The sequence below is a fragment of the Rhinatrema bivittatum genome, chromosome 4 (genome assembly GCF_901001135.1).
Source record: "Rhinatrema bivittatum chromosome 4, aRhiBiv1.1, whole genome shotgun sequence".
Taxonomy (NCBI): domain Eukaryota; kingdom Metazoa; phylum Chordata; class Amphibia; order Gymnophiona; family Rhinatrematidae; genus Rhinatrema; species Rhinatrema bivittatum.
The window spans coordinates 85,774,776-85,792,525 of record NC_042618.1 but is presented as its reverse complement, the minus strand read 5'-3'; the positions used below and the strand labels follow the sequence as shown (position 1 = coordinate 85,792,525).

The 17,750-nt window shown below is 45.6% G+C and overlaps 1 protein-coding gene across 3 annotated transcripts in view; it reads right to left on the bottom strand.

Annotated features, from left to right (window-relative positions):
- Positions 1-17,750, bottom strand: part of ABCD4 (ATP binding cassette subfamily D member 4) — a 272,156-nt gene that overhangs the window by 10,203 nt on the left and 244,203 nt on the right. Inside the window, exons 17-19 of one of the 3 annotated variants that reach the window (XM_029598438.1) lie at positions 5,805-5,857; positions 3,442-3,518; positions 1,573-1,688 (exon numbers count right to left, since the gene is read on the bottom strand). The exons of 1 other annotated variant lie outside the window; for it this stretch is intronic. In XM_029598438.1, the coding sequence (XP_029454298.1) occupies positions 1,573-1,688; positions 3,442-3,518; positions 5,805-5,857 (246 nt within the window). The remainder of the gene's footprint in view (positions 1-1,572; positions 1,689-3,441; positions 3,519-5,804; positions 5,858-17,750) is intronic. One more of the 3 variants, XM_029598439.1, reaches the window with a different exon arrangement.

Sequence of the window (17,750 nt, the reverse complement as noted above, 5' to 3'; positions counted from 1 at the left end):
AATCTCCTTAGAAGGCTTCAGGAACTGGAGGATGTACGGCACTTTGTTTCTGTTTCAATCCTTCTTCAGTAAAGGAAATGGAATGGCTTCAGCCTTTCTCTGCACAAAACCAACAAAGGAAAGGTCCTTAGGAGGGGTCAGGAGTCAGAGGAAGCATTGGATGTTAAAGAGACATTTCCAGATCTGAGTCAGACCCCAACTAGAACGCCTGGGAAGAAGACCCAGATGCTGCCCTTCCTACAAAGAAGCCCTCAGACAGGGTAGCACTTGTTTGTTGGGGCCAGGAACTTCTGTGCTTAAGCTTCCCCCTGATGGACTCTGATACTTCAAAGCACATGATGATTTAACCTGTGGGGTTTTTTTCTCTCTACTGTATTATATTATATTCTTATCACCGGCTTTAACCTCTCTTTCCAGCTGATTAAGCTTCCAAGTTCATACCCCTTGTTTGAATGTAACTTTGGCCTCTTCCACTTCATTTGCTTATTTATTCTAGTTGTCACTCCAGTTATTACCCTGTTCGATGTAAACCGATCCGATATGGTTTTTACTATGAAGGTCGGTATAGAAAAGTGTTAAATAAAATAAATCATCAGTGCAGCTGCCATGGACATAAATTTCCCTCCAGGAACTGACATCAGAACCGATGCTGGTAGCAGGCTCCCAGGCAACTGTAAGGACTCCAACAGTGGTTGGATGTCGCCCTGCATCAACACCGATGCTCTCGATGTAGAGGCACCAATGCTCTGCAAACCCTTTTTCAAAGCATGCTGGATTTTCCTATCCAGCTCCGCCTCAAAGATTGCCAATGTCAACACTGATTGGGAAGCAGGAGAGTCCACATCTTTCTGGGAAGCCAGAGGTGTATTAATGGCAGATTCCTAGACCCTTGGATCCAGTTCCTGGGAATGCATCGAGGATGAGCTCTCCTCTCTTTGGGAACCCTTCAGGGGATTCACAGCTGCAGCCAAAATATCCCGGCATCGTGCATTAACAGAGACTGATGCCAATGCTTTTTCACCTTCACTGTGCTCAGAACTCCTTGATGCTGAAGCCAGAGACCAAACCCTTTGCTTTCTTCATTTGGGAAGAATCAAGACAGTGGTTTGTTCCGGCAGTCCTTTCCAATGCTCAAGGTCACGGTGGATCAATGCCCTCCCACAATGTCAATGCATCACCAGCAACCAGTGCAGCTCCTGGGTCCCTTGGTGCCAGTGTTGATGGGCCAAACTCACAGAGCCCAAAGTGCTTCTCCATGAGCTCCAGTCAGGACCAGTGCCCCCTAGGGGTCATGGTCATGCATCAACACCACCCAGAACATTATGCAATACTCCAAGGCATGACACATATCTTTCAAAGTCACTGGTAGACTCATCTGTGGCCGGATGAAAAACTAAGGAAACAAAATCAAACTCAATGACTCTGTGCAGTCAGTTCTCCTTGGTGCAGGGGGTCTGTGCCTCATGGTACACTGGGGAAGGGAGGTCCCTGCCTCATAGTGCTGTAGGGTAGGGTGTGGTCCATGATGCTGGGAGATTTCTTGGATGGGTAGGGGTCACTGTTCTGTCCCACCTTTTCCAGGCTGCTGCGATGTCCCACACTGATGAGCGTCATCCCCAGTTGCTTGCAGGCACGATATAGCTCACTCTCTACCTCCTCTGTCAGTGCACTGGTTATCTCATCCAGTACTGCAAGGACAGGTTTAAAATTACAAAAATTACCATCAATCTGTCAGCAGATATTACCCCCCACACACCCCACACTGGCAGTATTGCCACCACTGCCCTCTCTACCTCAGCGGTACTGAACCCCCTCCTACCCGCCCCACTTTCACTGCACCATCTCATATGTCTTACAAGAGAGAAAAAGTGACAGAAATTTCAGAGGAATAAAGTATATATAAGTGTCTGAATCACAGAGGTGCAATTCATATTGCAAAAATATTTAATACATATGAAACACTAAAATCCAATACAATTAATACACTAAGGAAGGAACATGTTCCAGACTTCTGCACACATGCCTGCTTCAAGGGAATTGAAGTAAAATAAACCTAAACTTCTTAAAAGATGAGAATCAGTGAATGGTCATCAAAATCAAGGATAAAAGTAAATCTCGTTTGATCAGAGATCAAGCTTCAGTGTTTGTATCTTCAATCTCAGAGCCATCCTAAGGATGGATCTCAATTAGTCCAGAAGGTTCTAGGGGATTTATCCAGAACAGATCCCCAAAACTATGCACTGTGTCAAGAACCCATAAACCATCTCCTGTGCCAAGCCTTGTTCTGCAGGGAAGATTCGTCATTAAGCCCTGGCAAGATCACTTGGGGTTTACAGTGTGGATGTTGCTGTCTGAATGGGGTTTGGGGTTGTTTTTCTTAAGAGATGAGGAAAACCCTCTAAATGTCTCCCTGTGAAAACCCAGGACAGTGTTGTAACTGGTGCTATTCAAAAAGAATTCAGACAGTAGCATCTACATCGTAAACCCTGACTGGTCCTTACCGAATCTCCTCTGCTGATCATGCATGTCTTTCCATGTCTCATCATCATCTGAAAGGCCCTCAACCTAGCACAACTCAAACACCTCCCTCCAGCCTTGACCTGCAACTTCTACACCAACCTCCTCTCCTTGACCATCATGCATTTTCCTTCCCCTAAATACCACCCATCCTCTCTCCACCCTGACCCCTCTTCAGACCCCCAAAGCTCATTCACTCTCCAACTTGATGATAAAATCCTCTCCACATCCCCAACCCATCCCTATTCCCATCCACTAGCACCATCGTCTCATTTCTGATTCCCTCACACCCCTCCCTCCACTCCCATGGCACCATCCTCATCACATGATAATAAATCCCCTCCTCATCCTAGCAGCATACTCTCCTCACACATCCTTTCTACTCTGATTCTCTTCTCATACTTCCAACCCTCCCTCAGCATCATCTGTCCTAATCTTCTGATCACTCGCACCCCCACAACCCTCTCCCAGCATCATCCTCTTTCCACCCCAACCCCTAGTACCATCTTTTCTCCTCTTTCCCATCACCATTGTCTCCTCCCTGATTCTCTCCTGACTCCCCCTTTTCTTCTCCATCAGCATCACCCTCTCTCTCACTTGATCTCATCCTTGCACTCCAACTCTTCCCCCAACACCTCCGTCCTCACTCCCATCTCTCCTCTGCCAACACTATCTGCTTTCCACCCTGATCCCCTCGTTCCAACCCTTCCCCCAGCACTATCCCGTCTTCTCCCTGGGTCACTCCATGCAGCCCATCTCCAGCTCCATCCTGCCTCTCCTTCCCAGCACAATCCTATCTCCCTGCACTTATGGTCTTCTCTACAAATGCTCTGCATACAAAGAACTTCGGATGTCAACGTATTTATAACTCATTACACTTGATGAAATAAGGACATATTGCACAGCTAGAATGAGGTTACTGACCTGCATATCTAGGCTGGAGATAGAAAAGGCGTGTGAATGATAGTCTCTGCATCTCCCCTGGTGACAGTACATCATACCTGCCCATGCGGAGAGAAGAGCTACAGGTCATGCACATATAACAAGGAGGGCACGCACAGTAAAACAGAGTGAGAGACACTGGGCCCCAGATACAAGAGAGAAGTCCATGTACACGTTGAGGGAGAGGGGGAAACTTCACGTACAGATTTGGGGGAGAAGGCGATACCCATGCACATACATATAGGAGAGAGACTCCCCCCCCCCCCCCCACACACACACAAAGAGGAGGGGAGAGATGTGTGCACACATGTAGATATGCTATTGGGAGTAGGAAACAGGTGTGCATAGGGTAACTCATTTTGGAGTACTTCTTCCACTTCCAAACTCCCAATTAGCAAAGGGTAACTCTTATGGAATTACTTCCTACATTCCCGGGCTCTTTCACCAAGTACAACCCAACTAGGACACAGCAGGAATTCATGCCAGGATGTGAGTAACAAAGCTCTGCTTAATCTGTGTGGCTGGTTATGAATCCTTCTGCATGAATATCTAACTCCCATCTAGGATTTATATCACTTGAAGCTGCTCCACTTAGAAGTCCATGAGAAACGGATTGTTTTTAGCGCGTCCCTCCGGCATCTTCTGCTCTAGCACATCCTGTTGAAATCTTTTTGCTGGAGCACCTGTGCTGGGGCTTTTGTACGGCCCAATTAGGGCAGGTCACACTAGCATGGCTCATGTTGCTGGGTCAGCAAGTCCTTGACACCTAAATGGAGATGACTGGCTTGCTGAAATTCCTTGACTGGTCAGACTGGATAGCAGGAATATCCTACGTATCCCAATGGGGTCACTGTCAGTCCTTGGTTGGCAGGCATCATCATCTGTTTAGGAGGAGGGTAATGGTACTTTCCTGAATTCTGCATTTGCTGTTAGTTGTCCGGATGTCTTCTTGTGATGTGCCAACTTCAGGGTTTATAACTGTCTGGTAAAGGTCTGGTTCCAATTCAGAAAGTCTAGTGCAGACATATTACACAGCAAGATGGAAAGTGCAGACTCAGGCACTGACAGTGGAGAGAAGAGCACAGAGAAGAGCGACTTGCCCAACAAACCGAGTTCACAAAGAGAGAAAGAAATATGTAATAAGGATCTGCAGAGTAAATGACGTTATCAGCGAGTGAGAGAAGCTTGAATTGTATGCTGAAGATGAGAGTGAGCAGTGCAGCGACTTGAGAAGAGCACTGAAGAAAGATAAGTCATGCAGCTGAACTGTGAATAGATTTTAGTGAAGAAAGAGGATTTAGCGGGAGACCTATGAAGAGCAAACTGCAGTAGTCTACGCAGGAGGTGATAAGAGAATGAATGTTCAAAAAGGAAGGGATGAATTTTAGCAATGTTATAGTTAAACACTTTAGCAGTGTTTTGCATGCGGGTAGAGAAGGAGAGAAAGGCAAAGATGACCCCAAGTTATGGGCCAAGAGAACTGGAAGGATGAGTGCGCCTACCACAGACAGAAAAGAGGGACGAGGGGAAGCAGGTTGAGAGGAGGGGAGGGAACATTTTAAGTTTAAGGTGGCATCAGGACATCCAGGTGGTGATGTCAGACTGGATTTGTAGTGAAATTTCTGGCATAGAGAGGAGGATCTGGGAGTCAACAGCATAAAAGTGGTATTGTAATCTGTGAGAGGAGAACAGAGCATCAAGGGAAGAAGTGACTGGGGGCCCAGGACAGAGGACAGGGGAAGAGATGTGTGGGCACCGGCAGGAGAGAGGAAGGGGAGGCACACGCAGACACAGTGAGAAGGAGCTATGGTGGGAGGCACGTGCACAGATAGACATGGGGCTGGAGACACTGGGTGAAATGTAAGCAGGCAGACAGAGAACAGCCTGGCCGAGACAATGGCAGATACACCAAAATAAGGCAGAGAGACCTATATTTGCAACAGGGATGATCCAAAGGTGATGGTAAGGCCCGGGGAAATCTACCTGTGCAGGCAGCTCCCCAACTCCTCCTCTCATCCCCACAATGGCACTGTCCTCTCTCCTTCTTACTGTATCTGCCTACTCCCCTGACAGCTTCGATCTGAACTACACAAGGCCCCAGAGAGTTGCAGGACCCACCACCCACAGCCACACGTAAGAAGCGTTGCTCTCCTCCTGCTGGTGAGAAGGAGGAAGTGATGGGAGAGAGAATCAAAGGGACAATGCTGATGTGCAATACAGTATGAAATAAACATGTGCAGACAGAGTAGGAGAGGCTCCTAAGCAGATATCCAGACAAAGAAAGAAAAGAGCATGCAACAAGACACAAATATAAGCAAGGAAAGTGCTAATGGAAGCACTCTTACCAATTCCACTCCACCTTCTGGTCAAGCCCTCCGGTTCTGGCCAGCAAGCTAGACTAAAGCACACATGGACATAAGTTAGGGAGGCCCAGACGATTCACTAAAGATCTGTCTGACAGGAGAGCACGCACAGCTCACTGAAACTAGCGTCTCCATGGAGCCCAATGTTACTGGCACAGTCAATGTCCGCACTGCTTGAGGGTGTAAGAGATGGTCTCCTATCATATGCCACCAGGGACCCAGTCGTTATCTTTCTCCTCCATTCTCCCTTGCTCGCTCCATCTTTCGCTTCTCAGCTCACAGAGAGCTGAAAGATGTGAGAAAAGCACAGATGGTGATAAAGAGAAAGCGAGAGTCCCTGTGGCAGTGTTGTGGTAGAAAGCGCACCCTGTGAGGACTCCCCCAGAAAAAAGCCTGAGGAAATATTGCTCACCACAACTCCCCCTACCCAACCTTGACGTCATCACAGCCCTGCTCCCGCCACCATTTCTCTGAGCCCTCATCTCAGCCTCCTTAAGTTCTCTTCCCTCCAATGGCCCCTGTTCCATCTACATTTCTTCTTTTCACACATTTTCTGCCGTTTCCACTGCAATCCCTGCAAGATCTTTTCCTAACTCCAGGCCCTGTTATCTGAGGCCTACCAACGCTTCCTTCTGCTTTTTCTCTCCTCTCTTTCTAGGATTCCTTCAGATTCAAGAAATGTTGTTGCTTCTTAAAGTGCCAAAGAAAGAATTACACAATACAGAATACAAATAACGATAATTCCCGAGGCCTGTTGATATTTGACTTCTCTCTGTTCAGAGTTCTGGAGGATCCTAGTGGTCAGAGCAGTGGCTGTGAACCAGGAAACCAGGGTTTAAATCCCACTGTCGCTCTGTCACCTTGGGCAAGTCACTTCAACCCTCAGCTACAAACCTGAATTGTGAGCCCTCTGGGGACAAATACCCTGCTTTCAAATGCTGAAAATAAATAAACGTTTCTGGCCTGGTGTCGCCTCTTTCCCCAAGGAGAATACAGAGCTTTTCCAGCTCAGTCTTTTATTTATTTATATTAAAGATTTAGATCTTGCACCTTTCAAAATTCAGGGCAGCTACAAATGAACTCCTTGAAATACAGACCAATATAAAATGTATCATGAGAGGTCTTGAACGAGTAGATGTGACTCGGTTATTTACACTTTCGAATAATAGAAGGACTAGGGGGCATTCCATGAAGTTAGCATGGGGCACATTTAAGACTAATCGGAGAAAATTCTTTTTCACACAACGCACAATAAAGCTCTGGAATTTGTTGCCAGAGGATGTGGTTAGTGCAGTTAGTGTAGCTGGATAAGTTCTTGGAGGAGAAGTCCATTACCTGCTATTAATCAAGTTTACTTAGGGAATAGCCACTGCTATTAATTGCATCAGTAGCATGGGATCTTCTTAGTGTTTGGGTACTTGCCAGGTTCTTGTGGCCTGGATTGGCCACTGTTGGAAACAGGATGCTGGGCTTGATGGACCCTTGGTCTGACCCAGTATGGCAATTTCTTATGTTCTTATAAAAAACATAGAAAGGCCTGACTACACATTCACAAAAGATAAGATAGTATCATAGAGGAGAGTGAGACTATTGTGACAATAAATTTGTCAACCACAGCATGGAAAAGGGGACAGAGAAGAAATGAATTTCAGTACTTCCAGCAGTCCATTTAAGTCAAAGACTTCCCTGAATAATAAAGTTTAACATTTGAGGCCGAGAATGCAGGCTCATGTGTTTGAACAAGATGAGCAAAACACAAGGTACCTCTAGAAGTCCCTGGTGATGGAGAAGAGATCCATTATTCAGCAGCTTGTGGATGAGCACTGCAAAATCTTTCAAATATTTTTATATATCAATTTCATTTACCTTATAAAATCTCCCCACATATCCCACAAGCTTTTCAACTGATGCCAAAGAATCCAGCACTCAAGAAATAACATCTCAGATCCTGATCCCAGCATTCAACCAGCATATGTGACGTCTTTAAAACCGAGACATATCCGAACCCTTCAACTGCACATTCGAAAAAGGTCTTCAAAACCGTTACGTCTCCAAACTCTCCAATCCTGACTAGGGCCCGAGTTTCACCTTGAAATGAGGCTTCTTCAAGGGGAACTAAAAGGGCAAATATATCCAAGAAATCATTATTTATAAACATCATACTATGCAAAAACTCCCTAAACAAATCCCCATGAAGGACTCACCAGATTTTAATCCTAAGTACGAAATATAATATCAACACATTTGATGTATGAAACAATCAGCATCAGAAACCTGAATTATATCCTTAAGAATGCATCGTAACATATTTCTATATGGCACCCCCACTAGAACAAAGGGGAAAGCCGACAGTCGCTCAGCAGCGCATGGTTCGGAGAGAGGTATCTTTAAAGGATACTAATGATGCATTAGAATTAGGGCATCCCGACAGTGAGGTTCCAATAATAAGAAAAGTAGTCCAAGTGCCTGTAACTAAAAACTCACCTGACCTAAAAAATCCTAACTTATCCCTATCAATTAAAAAGCAGAATGAAAATACAAACAAAAAACAAACTTTGAAATGTTTGTATGCTAATGCCAGAAGTCTAAGAAGTAAGATGGGAGAATTAGAATGTATAGCAGTAAATGACATAGACTTAATTGGCATCTCAGAGACCTGGTGGAAAGAGGATAACCAATGGGACAGTCCTATACCGGAGTTCAAATTATATCGCAATGACAGAGAGGAGCAGTCGGGAGGAGGTGTGGCGCTTTATGTCCGGGATGGCATAGAGTCCAACAGGATAAACATCCTGCATGAGACTAAATACAAAATTGAATCTTTATGGGTAGAAATCCCTTGTGTGTCAGGGAAGACTACAGTGATAGGGGTATACTACCGTTCACCTGGTCAAGATGGTGAGACGGATAGTGAAATGCTAAGAGAAATTAGGGAAGCTAACCAAATTGGTAGTGCAGTAATAATGGGAGACTTCAATTACCCCAATATTGACTGGGTAAATGTATCATCGGGACACGCTAGAGCAGGGGTGGGCAATTCCGGTCCTCGAGGGCTGCAAACCAGTCAGGTTTTCAGGATATCCTTAATGAATATTCATGAGAGAGACCTGCATACACACTGCCTCAGTTGTATGCAAATCTATTTCATGCATATTCATTAGGGGTATCCTGAAAACCCGACTGGACAGCCCTCGAGGACCGGACTTGCCCACCCCTGCGCTAGAGAGATAACGTTCCTGGATGGAATAAGTGATAGCTTTATGGAGCAATTGGTTCAGGAACAGATGAGAGAGGGAGCAATTTTAGATCTAATTCTCAGTGGAGCACAGGACTTGGTGAGAGAGGTAACGGTGGTGGGGCCGCTTGGCAATAGTGATCATAATATCATCAAATTTGATTTAATGACTGGAAGAGGAACAGTGTGCAAATCCACGGCTCTCGTGCTAAACTTTCAAAAGGGAAACTTTGATAAAATGAGAAAAATTGTTAGAAAAAAACTGAAAGGAGCAGCTACAAAAGTAAAAAATGTCCAAGAGGCGTGGTCATTGTTAAAAAATACCATTCTAGAAGCCCAGTCCAGATGTATTCCACACATTAAGAAAGGTGGAAAGAAGGCAAAACGATTACCGGCATGGTTAAAAGGGGAGGTGAAAGAAGCTATATTTTAGCCAAAAGATCTTCATTAAAATTGGAAGAAGGATCCAACAGAAGAAAATAGGATAAAGCATAAACATTGGCAAGTTAAATGTAAGACATTGATAAGACAGGCTAAGAGAGAATTTGAAAAGAAGTTGGCTGTAGAGGCAAAAACTCACAGTAAAAACTTTTTAAAATATATCCGAAGCAGAAAGCCTTTGAGGGAGTCAGTTGGACCACTAGATAATCGAGGGGTTAAAGGGGCACTTAGAGAAGATAAGGCCATCGCAGAAAGATTAAAAGATTTCTTTGCTTCGGTGTTTACTGAAGAGGATGTTGGGGAGGTACCCGTAATGGAGAAGGTTTTCATGGGTAATGATTCAGCTGGACTGAATCAAATCACGGTGAACCTAGAAGATGTGGTAGACCTGATTGACAAACTGAAGAGTAGTAAATCACCTGGACCGGATGGTATACACCCCAGAGTTCTGAAGGAACTAAAAAATGAAATTTCAGACCTATTAGTAAAAATTTGTAACCTATCATTAAAATCATCCATTGTACCTGAAGACTTGAGGATAGCAAATGTAACCCCAATATTTAAAAAGGGCTCCAGGGGTGATCCGGGAAACTACAGACCGGTTAGCCTGACTTCAGTGCCAGGAAAAATAGTGGAAAGTGTTCTAAACATCAAAATCACAGAACATATAGAAAGACATGGTTTAATGGAACAAAGTCAGCATGGCTTTACCCAAGGAAAGTCTTGCCTCACAAATCTGCTTCACTTTTTTGAAGGAGTTAATAAACATGTGGATAAAGGTGAACCGGTAGATGTAGTATACTTGGATTTTCAGAAGGTGTTTGACAAAGTTCCTCCTGAGAGGCTTCTAGGAAAAGTAAAAAGTCATGGGATAGTTGGCGATGTCCTTTCGTGGATTGCAAACTGGCTAAAAGACAGGAAACAGAGAGTAGGATTAAATGGACAATTTTCTCAGTGGAAGGGAGTGGACATTGGAGTGCCTCAGGGATCTGTATTGGGACCCTTACTTTTCAATTTATTTATAAATGATCTGGAAAGAAATATGACGAGTGAGATAATCAAATTTGCAGATGAGACAAAATTGTTCAGAGTAGTTAAATCACAATCTTCTTGAGATAAATTGCAGGAAGACCTTGTGAGACTGGAAAATTGGGCATCCAAATGGCAAATGAAATTTAATGTGGATAAGTGAAGGTGATGCATATAGGGAAAAATAACCCATGCTATAATTACACAATGTTGGGTTCCATATTAGGTACTGCTACAACCCAAGAAAGATCTAGGCGTCATAGTGGATAACACATTGAAATCGTCGGTTCAGTGTGCTGCGGCAGTCAAAAAAGCAAACAGAATGTTGGGAATTATTAGAAAGGGAATGGTGAATAAAACGGAAAATGTCATAATGCCTCTGTATCGCTCCATAGTGAGACCGCACCTTGAATACTGTGTACAATTCTGGTCGCCGCATCTCAAAAAAGATATAATTGCGATGGAGAAGGTACAGAGAAGGGCTACCAAAATGATAAGGGGAATGGAACAGCTCCCCTATGAGGAAAGACTAAAGAGGTTAGGACTTTTCAGCTTGGAGAAGAGACGGCTATGGGGGGATATGATAGAGATGTTTAAAATCATGAGAGGTCTAGAATGGGTAGATGTGAATCGGTTATTTACTCTTTCAGATAATAGAAAGACTAGGGGGCACTTCATGAAGTTAGTATGGGGCACATTTAAAACTAATCGGAGAAAGTTCTTTTTTACTCAGTGCACAATTAAACTCTGGAATTTGTTGCCAGAGGATGTGGTTAGTGCAGTTAGTATAGCGGTGTTTAAAAAAGGATTGGATAAGTTCTTGAAGGAGAAGTCCATTACCTGCTATTAAGTTCATTTAGAGAATAGCTACTGCCATTAGCAATGGTAACATGGAATGGACTTAGTTTTTGGGTACTTGCCAGGTTCTTATGGCCTGGATTGGCCACTCTTGGAAACAGGATACTGGGCTTGATGGACCCTTGGTCTGACCCAATATGGCATTTTCTTATGTATATATACAAACCTACCTAAATTTAAGGCATGTCGCCCAACAGAACACACAATGAAATGCAATACAGCTTGTATCCACTTTAATTCAAGCCTTCACCAAAAAGCAAAAACATACTAAAACCAAACAAAACAACCCCAATTAATAAGTTTAATGCGAAACAAACCCATTTACAAATGATAAAGAATAACACTTATCAATGCCATCGTTAACTCCAAATCTAAATCTTTCATTTCTTCAAATTCTCACTAGCCATTACTTCGTGGCTCAGCCTATCCAATCATGCTTATAAGACTAACATCTTCCAAATATACCTGGCAGCCAATAACAGTTTACCCTCCTTTTTTCAGGGGAAATACCAAGTTAACCATTCTTTCTAAAAATACAAAGAATCAGAGAAAGACCTGAACCTAACTATTCATAAAAAAAAATCCCAATCAATCCTCTGATTTAATCCATCAGACATTACTGAATTCAGCTGGTGAATGCACCTTTGCTCTATCTTAACCAAATGCAGTGATGAATCTCCTCCCCTTGGATGTAGCCGTAACTATTATAAGGCAAAAAAGCTTAAATCTGAATAATCACGTCCAGCTTCAACCCGATGTTGAACCAAAGGGGCCTCAATATGCTCATTTCTTAAGTTCCTATGGTGCTCACTGATCCGAGTTTTTAAACTATGTGTTACGCTTGGGCTCCGGTCAGGAGTCGTGAACACCACCCAGCAGGGTGGCTCCAGGTGGAGAGAGACAGGAATGGCTAGAAACAGTGTCTGGTTCCAGGCTGGGTCAGGGCAGGCAGCAAGTAGCAGTGTCTCGGTTCAGGCTGGGTCAGGGCAGGCGGCAAGTAGCAGTGTCTGGGTTCAGGCTGGGTCAGGGCAGGCGGCAAGTAGCAGTGTCTGGGTTCAGGCTGGGTCAGGGCAGGCGGCAAGTAGCAGTGTCTGGGTCTAGGCTGGGTCAGGGCAGGCGGCAAGTAGCAGTGTCTGGGTTCAGGCTGGGTCAGGGCAAGGCAGGTCAGAAGGCCCGTAGGCCACACACACACAGAAGGCCCGTAGGCCACACACAGTAAGCAAGGCAAGGCAGAGAAGGCCCGTAGGCCACACACACACAGAAGACCCGTAGGCCACACACCGTAAGCAGGGCAAGGCAGGTCAGAAGGCCCGTAGGCCACACACACACACACAGAAGGCCCGTAGGCCACACACCGAAAGCAGAGCAGGCAGGTCAGAAGGCCCGTAGGCCACACATACACACGGAAGGCCCGTAGGCCACACACCCTAGTCAGGGCAAGGCAGGTCAGAAGGCCCGTAGGCCACACACACACACACAGAAGGCCCGTAGGCCACACACCGTAAGCAGAGCAGGCAGGTCAGAAGGCCCGTAGGCCACACATACACAGAAGGCCCGTAGGCCACCCACCGTAAGCAGAGCAGGCAGGTCAGAAGGCCCGTAGGCCACACATACACACGGAAGGCCCGTAGGCCACACACCGTAGTCAGGGCAAGGCAGGTCAGAAGGCCCGTAGGCCACACACACACACACACAGAAGGCCCGTAGGCCACACACCGTAAGCAGAGCAGGCAGGTCAGAAGGCCCGTAGGCCACACATACACAGAAGGCCCGTAGGCCACACACCGTAAGCAGAGCAGGCAGGTCAGAAGGCCCGTAGGCCAGGTAAGAAAAGCGAGGAAGAAGGCCCGAAGGCCGCGCAAGGCAAGGAAAGGCCCGAAGGCCGCGCAGGGCAAGGAAAGGCCCGAAGGCCGCGCAAGGCTAGAGCAGGGAGCCCAGGTGAGCTCGATGCCGAAGCCCCGAGGGAACTGTCAGGCAGGGTTATAAGGGCCAACCCAGAACATAGAGTGGACAGGGGAGATGGCCTGGGCCTGTCAGGACAGCCAGCACTAGAGGGACCCCTGGTGGTGAGGCGGTTGCACTGCAGCCAAAACTGTAACACTATGAGAGGTTTTACGAACGTAATATTAAATTCTTTGACTGGCTGGTCAAAGATAATCGGAACTTAAAAACTCAGAATGTTTGCGGATGTTGGAGAACTGGAATAGTCAAAGACAAACCACATACACTACAGCCTCCCAAGGTCAATGTCCATTAAACCCCACATCTTCCAAATTATCAGACTAAGGTAAAAAAGAAGAAACTAATTCATCCCTTAAATGTCTACCACTTTTATATGCAAATAATGGCGGTTTCTCATATGTATCAAGCCCTCTTAATAAGGACTAAAGAGATTTAATGATACTAACCACCCAATCTGCTAAATTTTAAAAGCCTGCCGTGCGTAAAAAACAGGGGTCACGTTTGTGGCCGGGCCTTGCGTATTGCGTGCATTTTACAAAGGGCCCATTATACGCCGAAGTGCCAGGCCCTGAAAAAGGGGTGGGCCAGGGGCAGGGAGGGGCAGGGAGGGGAGGGGCGAGATGGAGGCCGACTGGGGCAGCGGCCATTAGCAGCCAGCCAGCATGTGGAAAATACTTCTGCTCCGGAAGAGCAGTATTTATTTATTTATTTAAAAATGTTTATATACCGCAAACAATAAGACATTTGCATGTCCGTCTAGGCGGTTTACAAATTTACATACACAAGTTAAAAATAAAGCATAAGAAATTTACATATGAAGGTTAAAATAGACATAAGCAGCTAAATTAGACATAGTAAAGATCTATCAGTATATTGTGTTATTGGTTTTGTGGTATGTTGTATACTTCTTTAAATAAATATGTCTTTAGCATTTTCTTAAATTCTTTACGGTTTGATGTAAGTAGTAAAATAAAAAAACATTTGGGGTAGCTAAGTAGGGGTTAGGGGTGGAGAGGAGAAAGGGAAGGAAGGGTAGGCAGGGGGATAGGGAAGTTCCCTCCCAGACCACTCCAATTAAGGGAGGGAACTGGGAAAAAGGCCGATTGCTTCTGCTTGGAGGAAACCGCTGCCTACATCATCAGTGAGTAACCAACTTTATTTCCTCAGAGCTGTTCCCTGGAACCAGGTACTTGCTCCTCGAGGGCCTGCCTCTATTCCAGCTTCTGTGTCACCTTCTGGGAGAAACCGCTGTGTGAGTAACTTTACCAACAAGGCTCCATACCAGAACTCTGTGTTTGCTCCACTGTACTCACTATCTCAGTTCCCTCCACTACAGCACAGCCATAGAGGGAATTGCTGTTCCAGCATCCTGAGGAACCCTAAACCCAAGGGTCCACCCAAAACCTTACAAACAATAACAGATTGCTAACTCCATGGATCCGGCACAGCTCAATGCCCTGCAGGCCATTCCGGGCCTGGCCCTGCGCATGAGTGATTCCACCTACAATCTCATATAACAAATTTACAAATTTATTAAATAATTGGAATCTCATTGATGTATGGTGACAATGATTCCCTAAGTTGGAAACTACACTTGTTCCTCTAAACCTTATAATTCTTTTTCTTGTATAGATTGTACATGGCTAGAGAAAACAGTTGTTAATCAGGTAGTGAAAAGTAGATATTGGATCTATTACTTGGTCTGACCATGCTCCTGTCTGGATTGACTTTTCTTTTTCACAAATTGACTAGGGGAAACATTACTGGAGATTAAATGACACTTTATTATTAGACAAGAAATATTGTTTACAACTTCAGGGTGAGATTTCTGAGTAGCTTCTCATTAATGATGTGGAGGAAGTATCACCGATGATTTTTTTGGAATTGTTTGAAAACTATGGTTCGGGGAAAAGTAATCTCACGGGATTCTTATTAAAAAAGCATCGGGATTGGATGGATTTTACTGCCAAATTTTACAAAATTTTCACTCCTTATTTGTTGTTCCTCTGACAAAGATGGGGGGCAGACATAGGCAAATATTGTGCGGCGACGCATTGTCTGGCTTCTCCAAAAGAAGGTATGGAGAGAACTCCAGGTAGCAGTCCTGCAAATGTCAGGAAGCGGCACCGATTTTAGGCATGCTACTGAAGTCGCCATGGCCCTCACAGAGTGTGCTTTAACACAGTCTTGAAGTGGAATGCCTGCTTGCTGATAGCAAAAGGATATGCAGTCTGCTAACCAGGAGGAGAGAGTCTGCTTACCCACAGGTTGCCCTAATTTGGTGGAATGGAAAGAGACAAACAATTGAGTGCTTTCCCTGTGGGCAGCTGTACGGTCTAGGTAAAACGCTAGAGCACGTTTACAGTCAAGGGTATACAGAGCCTGCTCTCCTGGGTTGGAATGGGGCCAGGGAAAAAAAGTAGGTAATATGATGGATTGACTTAGATGAAAATCCGAAACTACCTTGGGTAAGAATTTAGGATGAGTGCGGAGTACTGCCCGGTCCTGCAGAAGTTTAGTGTAAGGCGGATAGGTAACTAGAGCCTGTAATTCATTAACTCTGCGAGCGGAAGTGATTGCCAAAAGAAAATCACTTTCCACGAGAGATATTGAAGGTCCAGGATTGAAGAGGCTCAAATGGTGGTTTCATGAGCCAACTCAAAACTAGGTTGAGGTCCCAAGAAGGGGCCGGAGGACAAAGAGGAGGCATGAGGTGAAGCAAACCTTTCAAAAAACGTGTTACAGGGGTTGTACTGATATGGGATCATCCCCGACACCTTTATGGAAGGCGGATACTGCACTGACATGCATCCTGATGGAGGACGTTTTTAGACCTGACTGACAAGTGCCAGAGATAGTCTAGAAACTTCGTGATTGGACAGGTAAAGGGGTCAAGGGATTGAGAAGAGCACCATGACATGAACCTGGTCCATTTGTAAGAATACGATTTCCTCGTGGAAGGCTTCTGTGAAGCAATCAGGACACGGGCAACTAGTTCAGAAAGGTTAAGTGGCTGAAGGATTAACCTTTCAACATCCATGCTGTCAGGGACAAGGCTTGAAGATTGGGGCGTAGGCACCCGTCGTTTTGAGTGATTAGAAGTGGGTCCTTTCCCAGGGGAATGCGCCTGCGAATGAAAAGATCCTGAAGTATTGGAAACCACACTTGGCGCGGCCAGTGGGGTGCTATCAGGATCATGGTTCCCTTGTCCTGACGTAACTTCACGAGAGTCTTCGAGAGAAGTGGAAGTGGAGGGAATGCATATAGGAGACAGGTTGCCCATGATAGGGAGAACGCGTCTCGTGGCTGATAGCATTGGCTGCGAGTGAGAGCGCAGAAGTTGTCTACTTTGCGATTTTGAGGTGACGCAAAGAAGTCTATTTGAGGATAACCCCATTGTTGGAAGATAGAGTTCGCTACTGAGGGGTTGATAGACCACTCGTGCGGTTGAAAGGTGCGACTCAACTTGTCTGCCAGCACATTGTCCACTCCCGGTAAGTAGGTGGCCCTGAGGTACATCGAGTGGGAGAGGGCCTCCGCCCATATCTGCGCAGCTTCCTGACACAGAAGGTAGGAGCCCGTCCCTACCTGTTTGTTGATGTACCACATGGCCACCTGGTTGTCCGTCTGGATCAGGATGACATGATTGGAGAGGCGATCCTGAAATACCCTGAGAGCATATCTGACTGCTCGCCATGAGTCCCAGGAGGATGAGAAAATGGTGTGCAATCGTGGAGTGCTGAGACTGCAGCTGGTGTGCAAGAGACATGAGAGTGAGAGCTCGCTGTCGAGGCAGAAAAGCCTTTGCCTGTAAGGTGTCCAAGTCTGCCCCAATGAATGATAAGGTTTGAGATGGGACTAAGTAGGATTTGTCATAGTTGACGAGAAATCCGAGTGAAATTAGAGTGTGTAAAGTAAGATGTAGGGACGACAGAGCAGCTTGCTGAGTGGGAGCCCTGATTAACCAATTGTCTAGATAGGGGTAGACGTGAACACCTTGAGTCCTGAGGAAGGCTGCAACTACGATGAGGCATTTTGTAAAGACTCGTGGTGCAGACGCGAGGCCGAATGGAAGCACTCGGTACTGATAGTGCTTGGGGCCTACTAGAAACCTCAGGTATTTGCAGATGAGATGGAATTAACTCGATATGAGTGTATGCGTCCTGGAGGTCTAGAGAGCAGAGCCAGTCTCCTCTTTGTAGAAGAGGAAGAAGAGAGCCCAAGGTTACCATTTTGAACTTCTCTTGCTGGAGGTACTTGTTGAGGGCACGTAGATGCAGAATTGGATGACCGCCTCCCGATTTTTTAGGGATTAGAAAGTACCGGGAATAGAACCCTAGGCCTTGCTGGGAATAGGGCACTGGTTCTATTGCCTTGGACTGGAGGAGGAGGGAGACCTCCTG